General features: G+C 39.7%; 1 protein-coding gene across 1 annotated transcript in view; it reads left to right on the forward strand.

Annotated features, from left to right (window-relative positions):
* The window catches only part of LOC149298981 (arginyl-tRNA--protein transferase 1-like), a 37,196-nt gene that overhangs the window by 4,204 nt on the left and 11,365 nt on the right, over positions 1-21,627 (forward strand). The window contains exons 5-8 of the mRNA XM_089486886.1: positions 1,740-1,985; positions 2,897-3,108; positions 7,676-7,804; positions 19,642-19,674. Of these exons, the coding sequence (XP_089343012.1) occupies positions 1,740-1,985; positions 2,897-3,108; positions 7,676-7,804; positions 19,642-19,674 (620 nt within the window). The remainder of the gene's footprint in view (positions 1-1,739; positions 1,986-2,896; positions 3,109-7,675; positions 7,805-19,641; positions 19,675-21,627) is intronic.

The raw sequence follows: 21,627 nt of genomic DNA on the forward strand, positions 1-21,627 counted from the left end.
AGCATAACACCTATCACTATATACTGAGGCAGACATTGACGGTGTTGCAGCATAACTGCTATCATTATATACTGAGGCAAACATTGACGGTGGGGCAGCATAACACCTATCACTATATACTCAGGCACAGCACAACACCTATCACTATACATTGAGCCAGACATTGCCAATAATGTAGCATAACCCCTATCACTATATACTAAGCCAAACATTGATGTGGTGTAGGCCTACTGCTTCAGTGCCTGGCTTAGTATATAGGGATGCACCGAAATGAAAATTCTGGACCGAAAATTCAGCATTCACTGGACCGAAACTGAAAATGACCCCCCCTTTAAAAAAAACCAAAAAAACCCCACTTTATTAAAAATAACACACCAAAACTGGACAAAAAAAAACCCAACAGCAATATTATATATATATATACATATATATATATATAATTGCTAACAGCAATCACACTCCTATCATGCCCAAGCAGCCAGTACATGCTGGAACCTGGGCATCATATTAATGTGATTACAGCCTCCTTATGCCATGCTATCCCCCCCCCACACTTACACATCCATGCTATCACACACTCATTCACCAACATTCAGCATAAACTACAGCATAACACCCATCACTCACTTACTAATCCACTCTCACTCAATGTTTTCCTACCTTTCCTCTGTTAGTTACTTTTCCTCCTCCTCTTCGTTCTTCCTCTTGCCTCTTCTTCTTCTGTGTCCTGTCCTTCCGGTCCAGTAAAGAAGGTGGGCGTGGCTTCAGTGCTGTGTGCCGGGATCTGACTTCAAATCCCGATGCACAGCATCAGTTGCCGCGCGCATCGCAAGGTAGCAGGATCGGAGGTCTGTATTAACAGACCTCCCGCTCCCTTGATTGATTTTAAGCCGGTTGGGGTGAGATTTTTGATCTCCCCAACCGAGCTTGCTCCTCCAGCGGCGGACATTACTGTCCATCTCTGGAGGAGTGCCAGCGTCACCCTGGACGGACTGCCCGCTCCCCGTTAGGTACTGTGCGCACAATGTTAGAACGTATGCGCTCCCTCGAAAAGTTATGTGCGCGCGCACAAGCGAACAGCTTAGAGGGAACACTGACCCCGAGTTGTTTTTTCTGAAGAAATATACACTTTTGTGGGCATATTTTGAGCTGCTGGCTCCTAAACGGTCCCAAATGAGACATCGGCATCACCAAATAATAACTTTTGAAATGGGAATGGAGATGTTCCATTGTATTCCCCCCCCAGTAATTTCCATAAAACACTTGCATGGTGGTGTTCTTGACAAATTCAAGACACTTGAGTTAATATATTTGGTGGTATTTTGGTCGCCTGAACTGGTTTAGGGACCATTTTCATAGTAAAATATTAGAAACAATGTATTACTCGTACTAAACAATAGACTATACAGCTCAAAAACTATTTTATAATTTGTGTGGGTGCACAAAACATTAAAAAGGAGAATCATGGTTTAGGAGCATAGTGTGAAAATAATGAAAGTCTCAAGTTTTGGGGCACAAAACACCCTCAGTAAAGAGGGTTAAACCATTGAAATTGAATCAAATATAGATTTGAGCTCCTTACCCCTTGTTTCTGTCAGGCTAATTAGTATGTTATGCACTACTTGTGTCCTGTTTACTCATTGTACAGCTCTGAGGAATATGATGGCGCTATATATTACAATAAAAAGAATAATAATGGACGTGATTTGAACTGCTGTGTGGTTGTCTTCTTCTCCCAGGGTCTGTTGGCGAGCCGATGGATTCCCAGGCCGACAGCCCCATTTCCTGCAATATTTCCATGAGAGAGAAGTCTGAATTGTCGGGGGACGAGCTGAAACCACTGAACGCTGAGCTGGAGCAAAGTGAAAAAGAGCCCGGAGAGAAGCAGATTGAGCCACAGGATGACTCCAGCTCTGCCGGCAGAATGGCAGACGGCTTGCAAAGTGCCAACGTGGAGGCCTTCAACCATTCGGCTCCTAAACCAGGTATGTCGCTTGGACGTTAATCTCTCTTACTGATCCAAATTAAACACACACACTGCTGGATTCTCTATTGGAAGGAGAGCTGTAGTTTGAACGCTCTGCTACCATTATAAAGGACTATCTCCTGCAAGAAGTCTCGAGCCTGCCCTGCACAATGCATAGTTCAGTCAATGAGCTGGCTTTCCAGACACCAAACTGATTTCATTATACAGCACGAGCTCATCCCTTCATAATGAATATAAATGTCGGTGAGGGAAAACTGCAGTTCTCTTATAAATGATGCTGCCAGCTCCTGCTTTAGTGAATAAGCCTCATGGTCTTTTTTTTTTTCCATGTTTCATTTGCCTTTTTCCAGTAAAAATAACAGTATAATGAAAGTACAAAAGGAAGCATGGATGCCCATGCAGGGGCACCCACCGTGAAAAGTCAGAGACATGAAATAGTCCCAGAGAACACACACGTTAAATCACACACATTTCTAATCAATGAATGCAAATCACCGCACATACCCCGCGGAGTTAACTCTACGCTTTCCTTATGCGTTCTCTGACTTTATATTTAACGGGATTTCCTAGGCAGATAATTAGATGATGTGAACCTAATGATCGGTAATCGGCATTATTTTCTATATCTGCTTGTGTTAAGTTCTACAAAAGTGTTGAGTTCTACAAATATTTCTACGTTTGAAGAAAGGAAGCTGTGTGTTGGAATAGGAAATATTTCACTCCGGTATAATAGAATATTATTACTGCCTTAGCAGATTCTCACAATCAATTCCTAAATCATTTCTATACACACGTATGCTTTTAAAGAGTTGCAAACAGGCATTGTTGGATAATCTTAACATTCACATAAAAATATATTTATACCTTTTTTTTTTTTTTATAATTTTTGTATCTTTTATTAACCAATAGGAACAGGAGCTGATGCAAATAAGCCACCATGCAGAAAAGCCAAAGATATCCGCAAGGAGCGTCGGTTGCAGAAACTCCTACTCCAGCAGTCTGAGACATCAGGTGGGCCGCAGGATGCCCCCGTCACGTCAAAGCCAAAAGCCAACTGCGGCAAGTCACTAGAGGAGTTTATCTTGGGGTCACGGCCAGAAGCTGCAGCCCACAATTTGGAGGTACGTTCACTCGTGCATTATTTATTCTTATGATGCTTCATATCCTTAAAGGAACTTAATTTGGAAGAATAACCATTGGTTTGAGCGTTTAAATGTTGTTGTGTGGGGTAGTGTAATAAGTTAACCATGTGATATTACTGGTCCAGGAGTCACAAAGCCATTTAAAAACTCTGGATGTCTCACTTACTTCCTAAGTACTGCTGATTTGTGGTACAGCAATGAATAAATTAGAGGTTTTCATGTCTCTGTCACCAAAGCTTAGCTCGTTTACTCCTAGTCATTCTAACGTCTACAAGAACGCAGTGAAATAACACATTTGTTGGTTTTATTCTGCTGACTGAGACCCAATCGCTTTACTATCCACATATATCCTATCCCCATTTGGTAGTTTAGGATAGAATATTTGGGATTACGTACAACCACTACTGTTTGCATGAAATCTGTCATAACATTTCTTTTGTACCCGCTGATGTATGGTTTAATTTAGTGCTTTTGTAATGCTAATGCCACCAGGAGCTGTTTGGTGAAATGTGCCCCAAGCTACCCCTTTATCTGATTTTTATTTTTGATCTTTTACCCTATTTTGAAGAATATTTAGCATCTTAACGATGTGCCTCCATATCATTTTGTTGGAGATTTTTTACTTCAAAGTGTTGAATGCTTGAAAATGTTTTAACTGGAGGGAAATGTGGTAGATATGCTTCAGAAGTCACACTTAAAGAACCCTTTGAGTCAGACCTCCGTATCCCATGGCATTCCACTCTTACTCCATGGACTAATGTTTTCTAATTATTGTCAGCATCTTAGTGTAATGCTTTTTGGAAGGGGGGGCATTGACTTTCTCAGTCCTACATCCCCTTGAAGACTTCATCGTTTTCCATGTAGGGAAGGAGGGTGCTACGTATCTTTTGAGGAGCGTGGTCCCAGAAGAAGAAGGTTGGGACCTTGTCCGTCAGCTTAAAGCACTGTCACCATTGTGGTCCAGCACGATACCTCTGGCTTTTAACTTAAACCACATCTTCGTGTAATGCTGCAATGGAAATTCAATGTAATCCCCAGGCTTTCTGCTACTTATAGTGATTAAATCAGGCAAGATGGAGGTCTACCCCAACTTTAAATACATTTTATATCATCACATGATGTTTTGGCAAACACTCTTGTTGAGTTTAAAATTAAGGTAATGCTTCATTCTAAGGTTTTATTTTTCAGATGTGTTTCTAGCTAAAAAAATAACAAATTGTCTTTCCTGAATTACATTTGTACACATACCTAGTGGATTGATCTAGGGGGTGAGTTTTGACAGACTCAAATTTGTGGAAGGCTTTACTACGCAAATACAACTCCCATTGCGAATAATTCCACATTAACCACACAAACAAAAAGTACCGTTTAGAGATGGGCCTTTGTTTTAATTTATTTATTTTAAGTTTGACGATACATTAAACTTGTGGAGAGAGCTATTCTTTGGGGTCCTACACCGTTTATAAGCTTGAAGGTTCCCCAGCAGAGGTCAGTGTGAGACCATGCGTTTTCAGCGTCTGCGTTTATCAATCTGCCGTCACCCGGCTTTTTCCTGCACTTCACTCTTTTCTGTTAGCGTATGGATCATTAATTCCATCTTCCATGCTGTCATATATATATATATATATATATATATATATATATATATATATATAAACATATCCTTCGTCTGTATCATTAACATTTCTTTATGATCATACTGAAATGAATGACTTGGTCTCGTGCTTTTGCTGCTTAACCCAGCTGTATAGCCCCGATACACGGCAAGTACCTGATTATTACATATTATTTTTCTTCATCATAATGAATAAGTATTTTTAAATTGGACTGTGTTCCAATCTAGGTTCTAATTCTGATTCACAAATATGGAATTTGTGGTTTTTTTGGTCAGTGTATATAACTAATGGCTGTTATGTGATAAGTAGAGGATCATGATCGGAAGGATCTAAACACTTCGGTCTGTGTCATAAAATTAGTAGTAAAGGGTTTCTTCACCGACCAGTTCAGATCAGATATTAAAAAACCAGGCAAGCTGTACCATTTTTCAAGGAACTCAGCAGGGTTTAGGATCATAATGCAACAAATTTAATTTTTGGAGTTGTACCCAGAGTAGATGGTAATTAACATCTACTCTGGACCATGGACTGGTCAACTCTGGGCTTGTTGGATGAACTGTATGTTTTTATAAAGTCAGGCTTTTATTGAAAGCATTTTCACTTGTTCTGTTATTAAAGTGGGAGCGACACTTTAACGGCAACACCTATCAAAGGACCTGTAATATATGGCGATAAAAGGGAAATATGAACAATAATTAATAAGGTTACTTTCCTATAAGGCCACTTGTTCATTAACGTAACCCATAATGTATCTGTATGACTTGGAGTCATATATGTTTAGTTTTTTTTAGTTAGTATAGTTACTTTTAGTCATGCAATAATTATTGAACATTTGTTTTCTTCCTGAATCTTCTTGCAAATATTGATTTTTATTGAACGAGCGCATGCCGCTGTAACAGTGTCTTTCACTTCCCCTGAAGGTGAGACTTGTGAGGTCTTCTCCTCCCAGCTCCCAGTTCAAAGCAAGTTTTCAGGAGTCCTACCAAGTGTATAAACGCTATCAGATGACCATTCACCAGGATCCGCCTGATAAGCCGTCCATAAGCCAGGTCAGACGGGACCTTCCAAATTGGGATTTAGGCCTCAATGGGCTTTACCCAGTAGCTGCAACCATAGCTATAGGTATCCTTTGACCTATGTATTTGCCAGTGGTTTTTCTAGCCCAATGTATAGTTTTTTTTCTTTCCAAGTGGAGTCTTCAGCAACAGTCAATGGTTATTAAACCAAATTGATTGATTCAATCATTTGTGTCCTCTGCAGCCGACACATGAGGGTTGATGTGAGGATATCTAGTCGTAGTTTTACAGTATTTTCTACACCTATAGCTTGGCGTTTTTCATCCCTGTGTCACTGTAGTATATATGAAAATCTGCTCTGCCGGTTATATTCAGAATTTGGTTTGAGAACGTGATTTTAATATTTTAACATGAATGTCTATTGTTTTTATATGTAGCACTTAAACAGGATTACTTAATGTGTAAACTTCTTTTTAGAAGCGATTTCATTTTTACATAGCGCTGCCAGCACTTATACAAGACCTTGGTGTTAGGATTGTAATATACCTTGTTTTTTCCCCAAGACATAAGGTTGTTTTGTGATCATGCTATAGCGTGGATTTTTGCATAGCCTTGAGCTCTACAGGGAGAATAAATCGTCTTGTGTTTTCTGGCCTTTGAGAGCCAATCTGTACCTAGTAGAACCAGCACATGTTAGCAGGGCAAATCAAAATGTATGTGTTAATTTCTTTTATTACATATTTAGATAATTACGATCACTGCTACTCAAGAATCTCTCTAAACATGAGTTGCCTGCTCCGTACTCCTAAAGGAGTGTATAGGTTTATATATATATATATATATATATATATAACTGGGCTATATATTCTCAGTTTACCAACTTGTGACCAGTCAGAGAGCCTTAAAAAGCTAAACACCATCTAAGTGAATAACGCTGCATATCTTGATTGACACAGTAGTGTACAGTAGAATGAATAACCTCTATGTGGCCACACAGGTGGCTTGGCATGGACTTCTAGCTACTGGGTTACCTAGATCATAACAGGATATTCAACTTGAAGCATTTTTAAACAGGCCAGGAACCTGTGGTCGGAGCTCCTTACTGAAAATTAAATATTGGTTGTATGGTGTTGTCGTGAAGCTCTTTCCTTTTTGTTAGATCTTATGATTTACTCTTGGATCTGTTGGACACTGGCTCTTGTAACTGGTCAACATGTGTTTTTAAATGTGTGCACTTTTGCATCATCTATGCTTCTGTAGTTACCTTGCGTCGTGAATTGGGGCTTGTTTCAATCGCTTCATATAATGACACCTTCACTCTTAGTTCACATTTGATGCTGTTTCTTCTGGGATGTAAGCATTGCTTGTAGGCACCAGAACACCTACCTGCTACACTACAGCTGGACTCCTCCTCGGCTTTGCCTTGGCTAAACCAGTCAAGTGGCCTCTTCCTTTCTGCTCCCTGCAAGAATTATTTTAGAGGACCAGCCATTACAGCTGGCACTGAGCCTTGTGCCCATTTTAATTATGTAGCTTGACAAATGTATTGGATTGAGTATATTCATATTTGTAAATGGTCACCTTTAGGTTACAACATATATATCTATATCCTAAACAATTATTTGTGTTTATTGTGTGTCATGTGGCTTCAAGTGTTGAGTTTCTTCCTTCCTGCTGCTTTTTATCTCTGTTTTGCGTGGTTTGTGTTGGGTAGTACACTCCTGGAAGATGTTGTCGAGTGAAAGCTGAAGTTGTGTGTTGAATGCCATGCATGTTATCTATGATGGGTTTTTCAAAAGCCACATCATCGCCCTTTTTCTGCAGTATCTCACACTCCTGAAGACCTCTCCTGTTCAGATACTGTTTGAGTGCTATGGCTTACTCTGTCTACTTGACTTTCCCTTGCCCCTGAAGGTCAAGCTAGTCCCCGTCTCCATGGAGGACCATGAGTTCGTGTCATCCTTCGATCTCTCTGCAGCTCTGTTTGCCAAGTATCAGATGAGCGTGCACAAGGATCCCCCTAATGAATGTGGCCCTGAAGAGGTATGCTTCCTTCTTGTCTGTAGTTGTGTGTTGCTTTCTTATGATTTACTCCTGAGCTAAGCGCATCTTATGAATGGGGATTTGAAGAAAAGCTGCTCCACTTCCCTTTAAAATGCTGTTATTTCCAGCAAGTATAGAACTGTAAAAGAGACATTAACTCATCCATAACATACGTTTTGGATTTTGTGATCACGCTTTTGTAGATCTCAATATATTTTACACCACGATACTATTGACAATTTATTAAATTTAATTTATTAAATAAAACAGTTCAAAATTCCATACGTAGAATTGATGGTTGTCTTGTCTATGAGTCACCAGCTGGGAGTCGGAGAACACGCATAAATCTCTTTACAAAAGACCTTGTGCATCGGCTCGTATGATCAGGAAGTTAGAAATACCTTTTGAATGTGATTTTTTTTTTTTTAATGCATAAGATATCACAGTTTAGATGACGAACCTTTATCTTCATCCTGAGAGCCTGATATTTCTCAACTTACACAATATTTTACGCAGATAACGGGGTATTGTCCATAGTCCTGAATCTGCTTTTGTAATTGCAGACAATGGACAATACGCCGTGACTTCACTTTTTGCCATAGTAAACAGAGGCAATGCTTCTCCTTCAGGGCCTTGCATCCGGAGGGGTTGATGCAGAGAGGTGAAATATCTTGGCTTTGTAACAAATCGCGTTCATAATGTGCACCGTTTAACCATTTGTTTACCTCAGGCACACTGTACATTTGCCGAACGTAGCCCTGCGCTGGTGAAAAATGGTTAAACCGCGTAAGTGTTTGTGGTTTGCGTAATGTTCCTCTCTTACCCTCAGAAGTGTTCTAACTCTCAAAACCTTGTCCCTAAATGCTCTACTGTTCAAGACACCTGGGGGGAGAAAAGTTTTTTAGACGCCTTATCTGTCACGCCCCACGTTACTTTATAGCATGAGCCTGGCAGCAAACAGCATTATGAATACAAGGTTACATAGATGCTGATTTCCTTTATTATATTTGCATGGGTGACTCAGCACCCCCTCCGATAATTTCGGGTGGACTCTGTCACTATCTGCAGATTAGTGTAATATTTGCATTAAGCTGGTATGGCAGCCGCTTTTTAATTCAGTTTCTTTTATTTATAACCCCCCCCCGGCCAATAAAATGTACTTCAATTTTGTCCTGTTTAGTTTATTACCTTGAGAAGTATTTTTTTTTTTTTTTACATATTTAGCTTTTTTTTCAATCTAATGCGTTTCGCTTTTTGTCAGAGGGGTGGATGGTAGAAATATATAGTAACCCTATTTGTTTTAGGTGATTTTACACAAACGATTAGGATCTGTTCTCAATCTTCTGAGAACGCACAGAGGGGATGGTTGTACATTAACTTTTACATACATACACACATATACACATACATACATACACACATACATACATATACACACACATACATACATATACACATACACACACACCTTATTTATTGGAAATAAAAGGGAAATCTTATTATTTGAACCTATCTTAGCTTGGGCACCTACTATATCAATTGCTGTACTGTTTCTTTGAGGGCATCTGGGAGCAGCCCTAATTAGATGCTTTTCAGCAGCCTTCTCTTTCTCTCCTTTATTTCCTTTCTCTTTCTCCCCTTTGCTCCTTCTCTCTCTCTCTCTCTCTCTTTGTTCTACACCCACTCCTGGCACAGGCTTAAACACGTTATCTTAAAGGGAAGGAAATTGACATAACCTGTTTGAAATACAATCACGTCACAACTATGGCCACAGCGTAAAATTGAGAATTCTTTTGCTAAAATGTTTAGATTGAAACTGTTGCCCACATGGTGATTTTCTTTATAATCTAGCTCCACAGCAGTAAAACTCAGAATAACGGCAAGGTAAATGTGTCTTAAATGTTCTTGTGTAAATAAAATGGTTTTAAGTGCTTAGTTTCATACATAGCCACGAAAGAGGAGCCGTTCCCTTGGAAACATTGATCTGGTGAGGTCTTTTTAGCATTGTGAGGTATTGGGATCTACCCTCTGACAGTCCTGCCTCTATGATCCATGGCCACCATGATACTTGGTGTTGTAGCCTGTAGTAGCAGGCGTGCCATAGGTTGCTTGTTCCCAAGGGTGGGTGAGGTTAACCTAACCTGACATCATGAACATTCAGTTTAAATTTAGGAGGAAGCAGGATGTGGTTACTCGGGCTTTGAAAGAAAGAATTCTGATTAGCATTGTAGGAGGAGGGAGATGGCAATGTTCTGGAGTAGAATGGAGGAGGTTGTAATGAAAGGTGGGACACTAGGAACAAGGGCATAGGAAAGACCGGGCAAGGGAGGACAACGCGGTCTGCAAAATATAGCGCAAAAAGTTACTGTGTCTTTTGGTTAATGGTAGAGTGCGGTTTTGGCAACCAGCTTGATACACAAAAGGCTTATTAATAATAATAATAATATTATTAGCATTGTCGTCCTTTTATTTATATAGTGCCAGAAATTGACGCACCACTGCTGAAAGTACATACCTTCAAAGGCTATGACAAAGAAAACGCTCAGGCTAAGAAAAACTATTGCTATTAGGTGAAGAGAGCCCCGCTCGCAAGCTTACATTGCAGGTTCATCTTTTCCTACAAAACGTGTCGGACTTCTCACCGAGGGTCATAGTTTGTCCCAACAGCTCAAGAAGCCTTAAATGCCATTCTCTTCAGCGATAAATCTATAGCACACAAACTTTTTGCAAGTCAGGCGCAAACAGGACAATATCGAGGTGTTTTGCTCAAGCCTTCCCCGGGCACACTTAAATCTTCTCTTCCTTGCTTACGCATCCTATTTAGGGCTATGAATGGGAGAGAGCGGTAAGCAGAGAACGGTTCCTCTGCTTTGATTTATTGCACGGAGAAGGTGAACAAGCAGCCCTCTGTTCTCCTGCACTACATTAGCTCGATGAGCCCCCCTACCATCACCCAGACCTAGGATAAGGGCTAAGGGAGGAAGGTGGGAGATACACTCTGCATGCTTTCTAAACCGCAGCCACCCGCCAGCGAAGCGGAAATGCAGGAGGCACTCGCACACCGGGCTCATTGCATTCCGGCTCTAAGGGACAATCGCAGCTTTGACATTGTGCAGTAACAGCATGTGCAAGGAAATAAGCCATAAGTGATGGAATGCCTTTTTCCATCCCTCCCTGCCCCTATAAACCTTAACGTTAACTCTTTCCCAATTAGCCTGAAAGATTGTCACCCACTGTTTTTGTTCTGTCGATCCAGCGCTCAGCAGGGCTGGACTTGGCACCGGCTCCTCCTGAATTGCATTTAACCGAAGGCTTGCGAGGCATTCTAAAACATGTTCCTTGGGCACGCAGAAAGGCCCAGTGTTCTCTTTCTTCTGAGCCAATTTGTTTTATTCAGGCTTCAGTGTATAGAGGATTTCAGAATTACAATGCTTGGAGTGGACCCAGCATTTGCATAATCCGTTATTTCCTCTTCTTTTGGTTTAAACCCTTCTTTTAAAGCGTATTTCAGTTATTAACACCTCGAGGAAGCTTGAATTGCATACTGCTTTTTTATATATATAATATACATGTTAGTTAACTGTGTTTTCTGTTTAGAATTTTGTAGTTGACTTAAATATACTTTTCCACATCTACTGAATACAACTCGTTGATAATACTACAAGAGTAACAACACAAAAAAAACAAAACTGCAGAATGCCAAGAGTGTACCAAGAAACAAATTCAGATCCCCCCCCCAATCGTAGACTGTAGCCATGTAAATACCAAAGGAAGACTCCAATAAACTGAGAACCATAAAAAGCTTCCCAAAGTTCTTGAGAAAAGAATGAAGAATAAATACTTACTAACATTAGATCACGGAATTAATGTCTTGTCCAGGCCCTAGATCCTTTTTGTAGCCTAACCAATACTATACGTGTGTGTGTGTGTGTAAGATATATACCAGTTTATATGTGTGTGTGTGTGTGTGTGTGTGTTTGTATATATATATATATATATATATATATATAATGTGTGTGTGTGTGTGTGTGTGTGTGTGTGTATATATATATATATATGTGTGTGTGTGTGTGTAATTAATTATATACCGTTTGTCTTTTTACATAGTGAAATAAGTACCCTGCATTTTTTGGAGTGCTTATATATGATTGTGCTCGGTTTCAAATAATATCACAGGGCATTTCTGCTCTTAATATGCCGTTTAAATAATGAGTGCTGATTTCACTTTTTAAATGAACAGGCCTAACTGAACCTCTTTTATAAGGCCGTCAGGGCATTCTAACAGGGCAGCACTCTGAAGGTAGATGTTTTCCATTCCGGGCAGAGCTCACTAGTCAGATTGTTTCATAAGGTAACAAGTTTATTAACTTTTCAAACAGTAAAAACGACAGAGTAGGTGTTTGTGAGTTCTTTTTGACTTTATTGCAGTTCCAGTATGCACTGCCAAGTGGCACAATGCTTTATAGGAAGAAAAAGCGTGTGTGTGTGTGTGTGTGTGTGTGTGTGTGTGTGTGTGTGTGTGTGTGTGTGTGTGTGTGTGTGTGTGTGTGTGTGTGTTTTGTAAGATGGAAAACACTTCTTGGGTTTTCAGCCTCTCTGCAAAATCCCATCTTTGTTCTACGGAAGGACTTTACACGTGTGTGTGTGTGTACTGTATGCAAGTGCCTTACATTTCTATAATCATCACATTCTCTGGGCTTTCATTGTCGCACACATTTAGTTTTTTTATTTATTTTTTTAGACCAGGAACCCCCCCAAATGTGTTATAAACGTGTTCTTCCGCTGAACGGGCATGATGCCATGAGCCATGTGCCTATAATTGCTATCTGGGGAAAAAGCAAGGAGATAACATCTACAGCGGGTAATTGCTCTGCGATTACTGCACTCCTTTTCTCTTCATGGGAGAATGTAGCCAGATGTAAGCGTACAATATATCCGTCTCCTTCTATGAATAAACATAGGTAATGATGTCCAATTAATGGCTACTGAGATCTATCGTATATATACTGTGTATATAATTATTCTACGTCTACCATAAGGCATGTAAAGGGACATCATGTGGAAGTATCTCTATCTGCGGTGCTTTTAGAAGAGTTACTGTGTGCATTACGTGAAAATAGTTTGTGGCTCCCTGATTAGCTGCACAGTTATCTCTGAAACAGTTTGCTATCCGGAGAACTCTGCTGATGGACGGCGACTTTTCTCCGTAATGAGGATTCTTGAATCTCTTAATGTGTTTTGCTTTAAAAAAAAAAAAAAAGGCTTTTTTTTTTTTTCCTTTTTCTTTTACAACCGGTCAGCTGGGCCCCCAGCCTTAGTCCCGACGTTGCAATATCGTTGGATTTAACAAAAAACAATGTAATATGAGTGTCCTTCCAATTTTTTTTTGGGCTGCTATAACGTGTGGGTCAGAATTTTTGTGTTGGCTGTTATATATAGGAAACTGGACCTTTTTAAAGCACGCTGGTTAAAATGAACATGGTGGTCCGTTAGCAGTGAGGAAACTGCACACTTTTTTTTTTCTTCCCAGTGTCCATTGGGACCCAAAGGAAATGCTTTTGGCTTGTTATTTTGTCGTAACAATATAACACTTTAGTGAGTTCCCTACTGTTTGGCTTTGAGCGTGTTGGTTGAGAACTAGCATAACCTGCGATAATTAGCAAGAAAGAATCTTTTTATTGTTTTTTTTACTTTTACTTTGGTAAGTTGGCATATCTCATTTGAATACATTTCCAAGTCTCAGTGATGATTCCAATATGTGATGCAAAAGGCTCTCTTCCTGATGGTCACATCCTATCAAAAATAAAGGTATTGGAAAAGCAAATGAAGGTCCAGGGCCCCAGTATTCTGGGGTAAGGTGGGTAATATTCCATGTTCCAAGCGCTGCGTAAATAATAATTAATAATGTTGTGAAGAACACAAAACACATGGACAGGAACGTTCGTAGGTTTCAAATAGTGTCAACACTGAATCATTTTAATGTATTCACACCCCTAAATAACAATGGGTCATACAGCGCACCTACGTTCATTAAAAATAAAAAAGTCAAGTCATTTGTGTTGAAATATTTCTAAATTCAGATGTATCTCTGAAGCCACAAAAGCTGTTTTGTGACGTCTGCCAAAAAATAAGTGGCTGCTACTAGTATCTTCGTTCTAGTTTCCAATATATTACAGCATTCCAGCCTTTTCCATAAAGCAGTTGATGGCACATCCACGACTAGCCCTTTTTAGTGCCAGCGGGCCAAGTTTTTTGATTGTATTCGGTTACTTAAGCAGACTTTTAATTAGCAAAGCAAGCAGGATCTCTTTTGCCCGACGTGTTTACAAGCTTCTGCTTTTAATTCCATTCAAGTTCTGTCTTCTAGATAAAGCGTATCATATGTGCACGAAAATACCTAGGCTCAGAAGTGCGGTTTATTCCGGTGAACTTTGTCCACGGCAGACAAAACAATAGTGTTATGGTAACTTTTTAGTTTTAATAGGTTCAACATGAGCATAGAGATGGGACCCCATTAACTTTGCACGGTGTGCGCCTTTAATGCTATGAGGATTATCTTGGTTGGAGAGGGATTAGCGGGCAAGTGGGGATAACTGGGAGCAGCCCCCCTTTCTGCACACGTAGGGGTTAACAAGAGTATCCAGTTGCATGCGATTTCCGAGGCATAATCACCAGATTTCACAGCCACTTACAGAGACTAACTGCTCAAATAACAGCCCATTGTGCCAGCTGTGAGCTGTCAGTGCCGCACCATAGTAGATGCGGGTCTAGGAATGATCACCTTTCCACGATCGCCGTGCATCGTTACTTTTCACGTGAATAAGAGTTTCCATTATGATGCATTTTTGCTAGAAACCAAACAAAAAGGGAAAAATGCACAGAAAATATTTTTTTGGCAGACAAAGGAAATCTCGTAAATGGAACTTTTCCTTTCTATGAAAAAAACTGGCATAAAAGTAGATTTTCTTTTTTTTTTTGTGTGTTTTTTTTTTCTTTTTTGAAAGGGAAAAAATAATAAATTGGAATGGAGGAATGCTTTTACTAGGCTATGTGAATGACGTGTTTGTAGGGATTTTCCTCATTTTACAAGCTAGTGTGTCTTATATTGATATATATATATATACACTACCGTTTAAAGGTTTGGTGTCACTAAGCGGTTTTCATGAAAAACAATGACAATTTCTTGCTGTGTAACATAATTGCAAAAATTGCAAAAAGGCTTTCTAATGATCCGTTGGCCTTTTAAACTTCAACTTGGATTAGCAAACACAATGTACTATTGGAACACAGGAGTGATGGGAGTGATAAATTTATATATATATATATATATATATATATATATATATAATTTAAGCTCGTTTGAGCAATAGTGTTCTGTAATGCACTATTTATGTCTTATCCCATTGTACAGCTCTGCAGAATATGATGGTGCTATCAACAAGTAATTATATGCTATCATACTTCTTCATCCTTCAACTACGTGTCAAATAACCACTTTCTTATATTATTAATTCCAAGTTTTATTGAGACAAGACATTTAGGGTATGTGTTTTTGTTAAGCCCCATTTCGGCGAATATCTGAAGGATATGTTCACTTAAAAACGGCTTGTAAGACATGGTTTGAGGGGTGCAGGTGGTACTCTGTGTTGTTTTTGTTGGCTTTCCTTTGGCCTGAAAGCTCCCTTGGCAGTGATCATAGTAGGATGTTTTTTTTCGTTCTGCTAGAACCAGTGTTTATGGGTCGGCCGGAGAATAAAGAGCCCTGTGTGTTAAGAACATCTTGCAGCGTGCTGGATGATCTCTAAACACGCAGCCCACCTAGGTTTGTGTTGCCCAGCTGATGACCTGCACCCAGCCGCTGCTGTACCTGTAGCATCTGGGCCGGGGGACGTGCCAGCGTTTCATTCTCCCAGACTGAAGGAGACCCGGCCAAGCCCTCCTGCTTGGGACGCCAGCGTGAATAAAGAAGAGTGTTCCTGGAACTGTAAACCAGCACCAAGTGAGCAAACACAATTCAGCCGTGCCAACTCCAGCAGGAGGCCAATCTGTACCAGGCTTTGAAGATCTAGTTCGCTTGTCCGAGCCCTGCCGGTCTATTGTTGGTCATCTTGCTTGAAATGGGAGGCTTGTCTGGCAAAAGAAGGCTCGTGTGACATCCCCATATATTATTGGAGACACGCCAGCCGTGTGTATGAAGTTCACCTACAGGGCAGGTGGTTTAACGTAACAGTCGGTGTATATAGTACGTTTAACTGTTTGACTACCTATGACTTACATGGTTTTCCTGGCAGTAAAAGGACCCGGGTCTTTTATGTACTAAAAGATAAATGGTGTGTTAGCCAGAAATTACTAAACAGTTCAGAGCATAAAAGTTATTTCCATGTAATGTGTAAGACATTCTACTCTGAGACAGCCAAAACGGTCTAGCTGCATCGATGAACTACAGTTTGCATAGGCTTAGAGGATTATAGGAATTGTAGTTTGTAAAAAAAACTGCATGTTTACAAGTGTTGCTTTGGAAATGATTTCCTGCTGATGTGAAAACGGCTCTGCAGACAGAGCAGTGTAATGCTTCTCTAATGGGAGAAGTCAGGGCTCTCTCCACCTAATCTATCGGTTTGTCTTAGTCTGTCAAGTCTCGTCTTGTGATCCCAGACCCCTTGAATGTATGTATTGTGTTAAGCGCTGCGTAAATTGTTGGCGCTATATAAATAAAAGGCGGAAAAAAAGATAATTTTTATTATGTCCTATAGTGAATTTCCTAAATCACATGTTCACATTTTCCTTGCAGATAAGTTAAACTGTCTGTTTCAATTGATCACATTGTCATACTACCGTTTAGCGGATTCATGATCGTTATTTATGCTTCTGGATGCTATGTTGATCAAGACATAAACTACATAAACTCATTACAAGGCATTCAAAGTGCAGCATTTTTAGGATTGCCGTGATATCGCCATACCGTTCGCTCTAACGTGATGACATCACAGTAAATCAGAGCCATAGACGGAGTCCACGATGAAACCGGCGACGTGCAGGATATTTGATACTAAGGTGGAGAGGGAGCCGTTAAAGAATGTTTTTAATAACTTTTCCCATTTGTTTCCTCCTACTCCAGATGTAGCTTTATCAGTCAATCTCGTGATAATGTGCTGTGAAGTATGTTGCCACTTTATAAATTACATAGATATGTCTGTGCGTGGAAATACAATATGTTTTCTCCGAACTGCTTCTGAGTTTTCTTTTCTGTATCGCTTACATTTAGATCTTAGTCTGTTGGGCAGGAATTCTCTGATCCGCAAGCACCCAGGGGCAGGGCTTTTGGATTATTTTGTGAAATAGTGAAAGTGCGTTATAACTGTACATTGTCACAAATCTCTTAACGCTGCGGTTAAGTGATTATTTAAAGAGTCATCTACCATCTTTAGAGGCACATGAAGTCATATGAATTTGATTGTAGTATTTGCCTTTACAAGAAGATCAACCTTTATTCCTGAGGAGTGAAAGTCAAACAAATCTATTTAAGTCCCTTTTTCGCTACTATCGGTTGTGTGTAACAGGGGTCTTGTGTGTTTTAAATGTCATGGCTGGCGCTATGTAAAAATGAAAACATTTTATATATACGTGATAGTGATGTACAGCAGTAGTGATGCAATAACATGTTAAATGTGTTTATTCCGTGGACAGTGTCTTCAGCCACGTTCGTCCCCATGCTTCCTGGTGCGGTCTGCTCGTGCTTCTTCTGTATTTAAAGGCTATTGAACCCTGGGGGCTGTCTATTTTAAATCACCAAATTCTAGACACTCTGCTTGGACAAGAGCTTAAGAGCCAGTAGTGATGGTGGTGATATTGATCTGTTGGGGGGCATGCATGACTCATATAGACATACAAGGCCTCTTATCTACCCTCTCAAAAACATACGCTAAGCCGTAGACAATAGGAAAAACTAAAATCATAATATGTATGTGTTTTAGAAATTTACCAGCCAGTTTTAACCGACCCAATACTTTATTTTTATAATATGGATCTTATTGCATTTTCCACATACATTTAATTATTTTTCTCTCTGGATAGAGCGCCTCTAACTATTGGCCAGATCTAAAAATAGGTGGCAAGAAGTTCAATTAATTAAAGTTGGGAATGGATGTTCAGCATAGTATGGGATGGCGAAGAAGCAATATCGGAAAGAGAATAAAAATATTATTTTGCTATTTAGTAATAAAAGATGTATGTATAACAATAAGCACTTTAATAGAAACAAAATATAAATATTTTATTACTAAATAGCAAAATAATAATAATAATAATAAGCACTTTAATAGTATTGATTCATCATTGCTTAATCTGCACAAGAGTTTGGAAAGGAGTGTAAGCTTCTGCTTTCAGAGGGGCATAAAATCTGTGACGCCACCTTTTTTTAAAGGCTAAATTTAGTTGAAAAATGTTTCTACAAAAATTTTTCTACAAACCCTAAATTATTTACCCCTTCGTTTTAAGTCTTGAGCATACCCTTCCGTTTGTCAAGTACAACGTCCCTGTGAAAACAGATTGTCCCGTTCTTGTATCAGAACGTTCCGTAGCTTTAATTTACAGAATACCAAACTTGCCCAGCGCTTCTAGTGGGAAAATTTACATCTGAACTGTCCCGGAATAAACACAGAGAAAGACGCAAAGCAGAGCCGAGAAGGGATGTGACACTTGGACCCAGACCTGCGCATGCCATATAAAGGCTGTACTCGCAAACTCCTTCTATCAGAACATGACTGATACGTTTTACTCGCTTGGAAAGAAAAACACTATTTGAAGCCACATTCCTGGCTCTAATCAGCCAGAGAGACCAGACTCGGCAGTCACCACTTGCAAAAAAACATGACAGCACTAATTACTTATTGGATACAGTTCTACAAAGACAAAAGGCTACTTGAAAGTATCTTCCAAACCAGATACAGAATACTGTACGTTTCCGTGCGTTTCGACGCATGTGATGAAAGAAGAACAATGAGAGGCTAGCATTTTTGGCAATAGCTATTCATATGACTATTTTACAACGTGCGAATGAATGTGACTGTTCATCCCCGTTATTATGGCTGTCTTTGAGCCTGGTGGTGGCTGCCCAGCTGTTTGGTCTTTTTCCGGTTGATATTAGTGAATCTAGGGCATGCACTATGGGACAGGGTGACGATTTAAGCATTTGCTTTGTACACAGTGCAGAGGTAATGGAATAAATGGTTATTCCGTTACAAGCGGAGATGTCTATGTCAAAATAGAGCCTAGTTACCGTTAACCGTTTGAGTACCAGTGTGCTAAGATGTCTCCACTTTCATTAAATAATGTCCTTGTGTTTTGGAAGCCTGTATTTAATTTCTTTGAAGGTAATATATTGGCTGCTAGATATTAGATATGCACGCGCTTTCACGGCCCGGTCTCTGGCATATCTAGCCTCTAAAGCTGCTTTGAAACATAAACTCTCACCATCCTCAAATGGTAGGATGAGGATTATGGGAGTTGTAGCTCCAAAGCAGTTCAGAGCTTCTTATTGGCAATCCCCGTAAAAGTCCTATTTACTTAATGTGCACACCCAAGAGGAAGCAAAATGTTTCTTGGCTATTGTGATGCTGACATTATTAGAGCTGATGTAAATTGTTCTTCATGGGAAAAAAAACGTGGTTAAAATGCAGCTTCCAAGAGAAACACTAACCTATGGAGACATTGTAAAACATTTAAACTAGGCTCAAGGATGTTTGTTTCATCGAGTCTGAAAAAGTGTTAACGCTTACTTTTTTTCTCCCCCCATGCTTATTATGACTGCGATGGACTCCTGTTGGCTGTGGCTGCAGTTCTCCAGATTTCTCTGTGATTCACCGCTGGAGGTAAGAGTGCGTGATGGGTGTCACTGCGGGAATAGGGAACATTTAGATTACGCTACATTTTACCTGTTTTTTTAAACAAATCAAATATTTAAAAAGTCTAGATATATTTTATTGCCTAAAAAAATGGTTAAAATATTTTCTCGTTTCCATAACATGAGGATTAATCTATTTGTTAAATAATAAGCAGTGTGCCCCAGAATTAGAAACATAGCAATGGCAGAGCCGTTCGGCCCATCTAGTCTGCCACCCCTCTGAATAGTTGCCTTCGTTCCTGGTCTTATCTTATATCTAGCTTAGCCTTATGCCTATCCCATGTTTGCTTAAACTCCTTCACTGTATTAACATCTACCACGTCTGTTGGAAGGCTATTCAACTACCCTTTCAGTAAAGTAATATTTCCTGATGTTACCTTTTGATGCAGAAAATCATCCCCAAAGTATGGTACTTCTACCTCCATGCTTGACCATTGGTATGAATTTTTTAACGTGGAATGCAGTATTTGCTTTTAACCATTCATAGTAGGGAAAAAAGTTGCTCATTTGGCTAATCTGCCATAGAAAGCAAAAGGAGCATCTCCCGTTGCTTGTGGACAAAACTTTGTAGACAGACACTGTGCTGTCATATAAAGAGTTAAGCACCACTGTGGAGTTTAGTAAATAGTAAGCATTTTGGTAATTGCACTGATAATTTCATAGGGTGGGGATCTTGAACAGATCCAAGTGTGTGAGGCTCAGTATTTGGCCTGCTTTGCACTGAGACTGTTGACAACTAATACAACTCATTAGTCTTTTTATAGGAGAAGGTTTTTTTCTCACCTCATCAATGCCTTACATGCTCCCTTTTTTTTTTTTGTTCTTCCACAGTTTTCTGAGGCTTGGTCAGTTTTTCTTAATACCCCTCCCCCACATGTACAAAGCTCACGTGATTTATGAACGTTTATCCTAGGTAAACGAACAACAATAATCTCTGCTTTTGTGATTTAATCCCAAATCCAAGTGTTCCTTATTCCTAGCCATATGACAGAGCCAGACTGGGAATTTTTAGCCGCCCTATGATAAGTACCCCCAACACCTTAATTATTATACCCCAAACATTTTAATCTTCAACACCTCCACCAAGACAAAATCTCCCAGGTCAATTAAAGAAGCAAAGTTTGAAATATAATTCAAGACATTTGTATTGACAACCTATTGGTTACTGACCACTCTTCACCACTCTGATGCAAGTACCTGGCTGGGCAGCCTGCTGGGGTATTTCGTGGTTTTATGGTAGGTCAATCAAGTGATGAGCAGCTTTATAATGTGGAGAAACACGAAGGAAACATTTGTTACAGGCATTTTTATTTTAAGTAATACAACACAGTACACCGCATGAACTTTTTATGAGAGTCGCACAAGCCCCTCTCTAGAAGTAAGGAGTGACGTGATGTTACGTTAGCTGATGGTCCCTCACAGTATGAACCTGCAAACATTACTATAGGAAACACTTAGTTAGTAAAAAAGAGCAAAATATTTTTCACTTAGCATCTGTCCACAAAATGAACCTCAGCTTGATGAGCTTGTTGTAGCGGCCAGGTTGACAGGTTGATTTTTTTTTTTTTGTGGGGGGGTGGGTCTTGTCCATGCCATCACGGTGGGAGCAGGGTTCAAGGTTGAATATCAACATTATATATACATTTAGATCTGAAGAGCCCTTCCCATGAGCTTACATTCTTAACAAAATATATCCTCTAGATTGTAAGCTCTTTGAACAGGGCACTCCTCACCTGTTGTCTCTGTAAATCAAATTGTTATGTTAAATACATACTACTTGTTATGTCTTGTCTATCCATTGTACAGCGCTACAGAATTTGATGGCGCTATATAAACAATGAATAATAATAATAATCCTGGTTATCGGCTGCAGTAAATGACATCAATGCATTCTTCTCCCAGCTGTGAACTGTTAATAGCA

Source organism: Sceloporus occidentalis, unplaced genomic scaffold (genome assembly GCF_023333645.1).
Source record: "Sceloporus occidentalis isolate IW3139 unplaced genomic scaffold, rSceOcc1.0.p SCAF_30, whole genome shotgun sequence".
NCBI classification, from domain to species: Eukaryota; Metazoa; Chordata; class Lepidosauria; order Squamata; family Phrynosomatidae; genus Sceloporus; species Sceloporus occidentalis.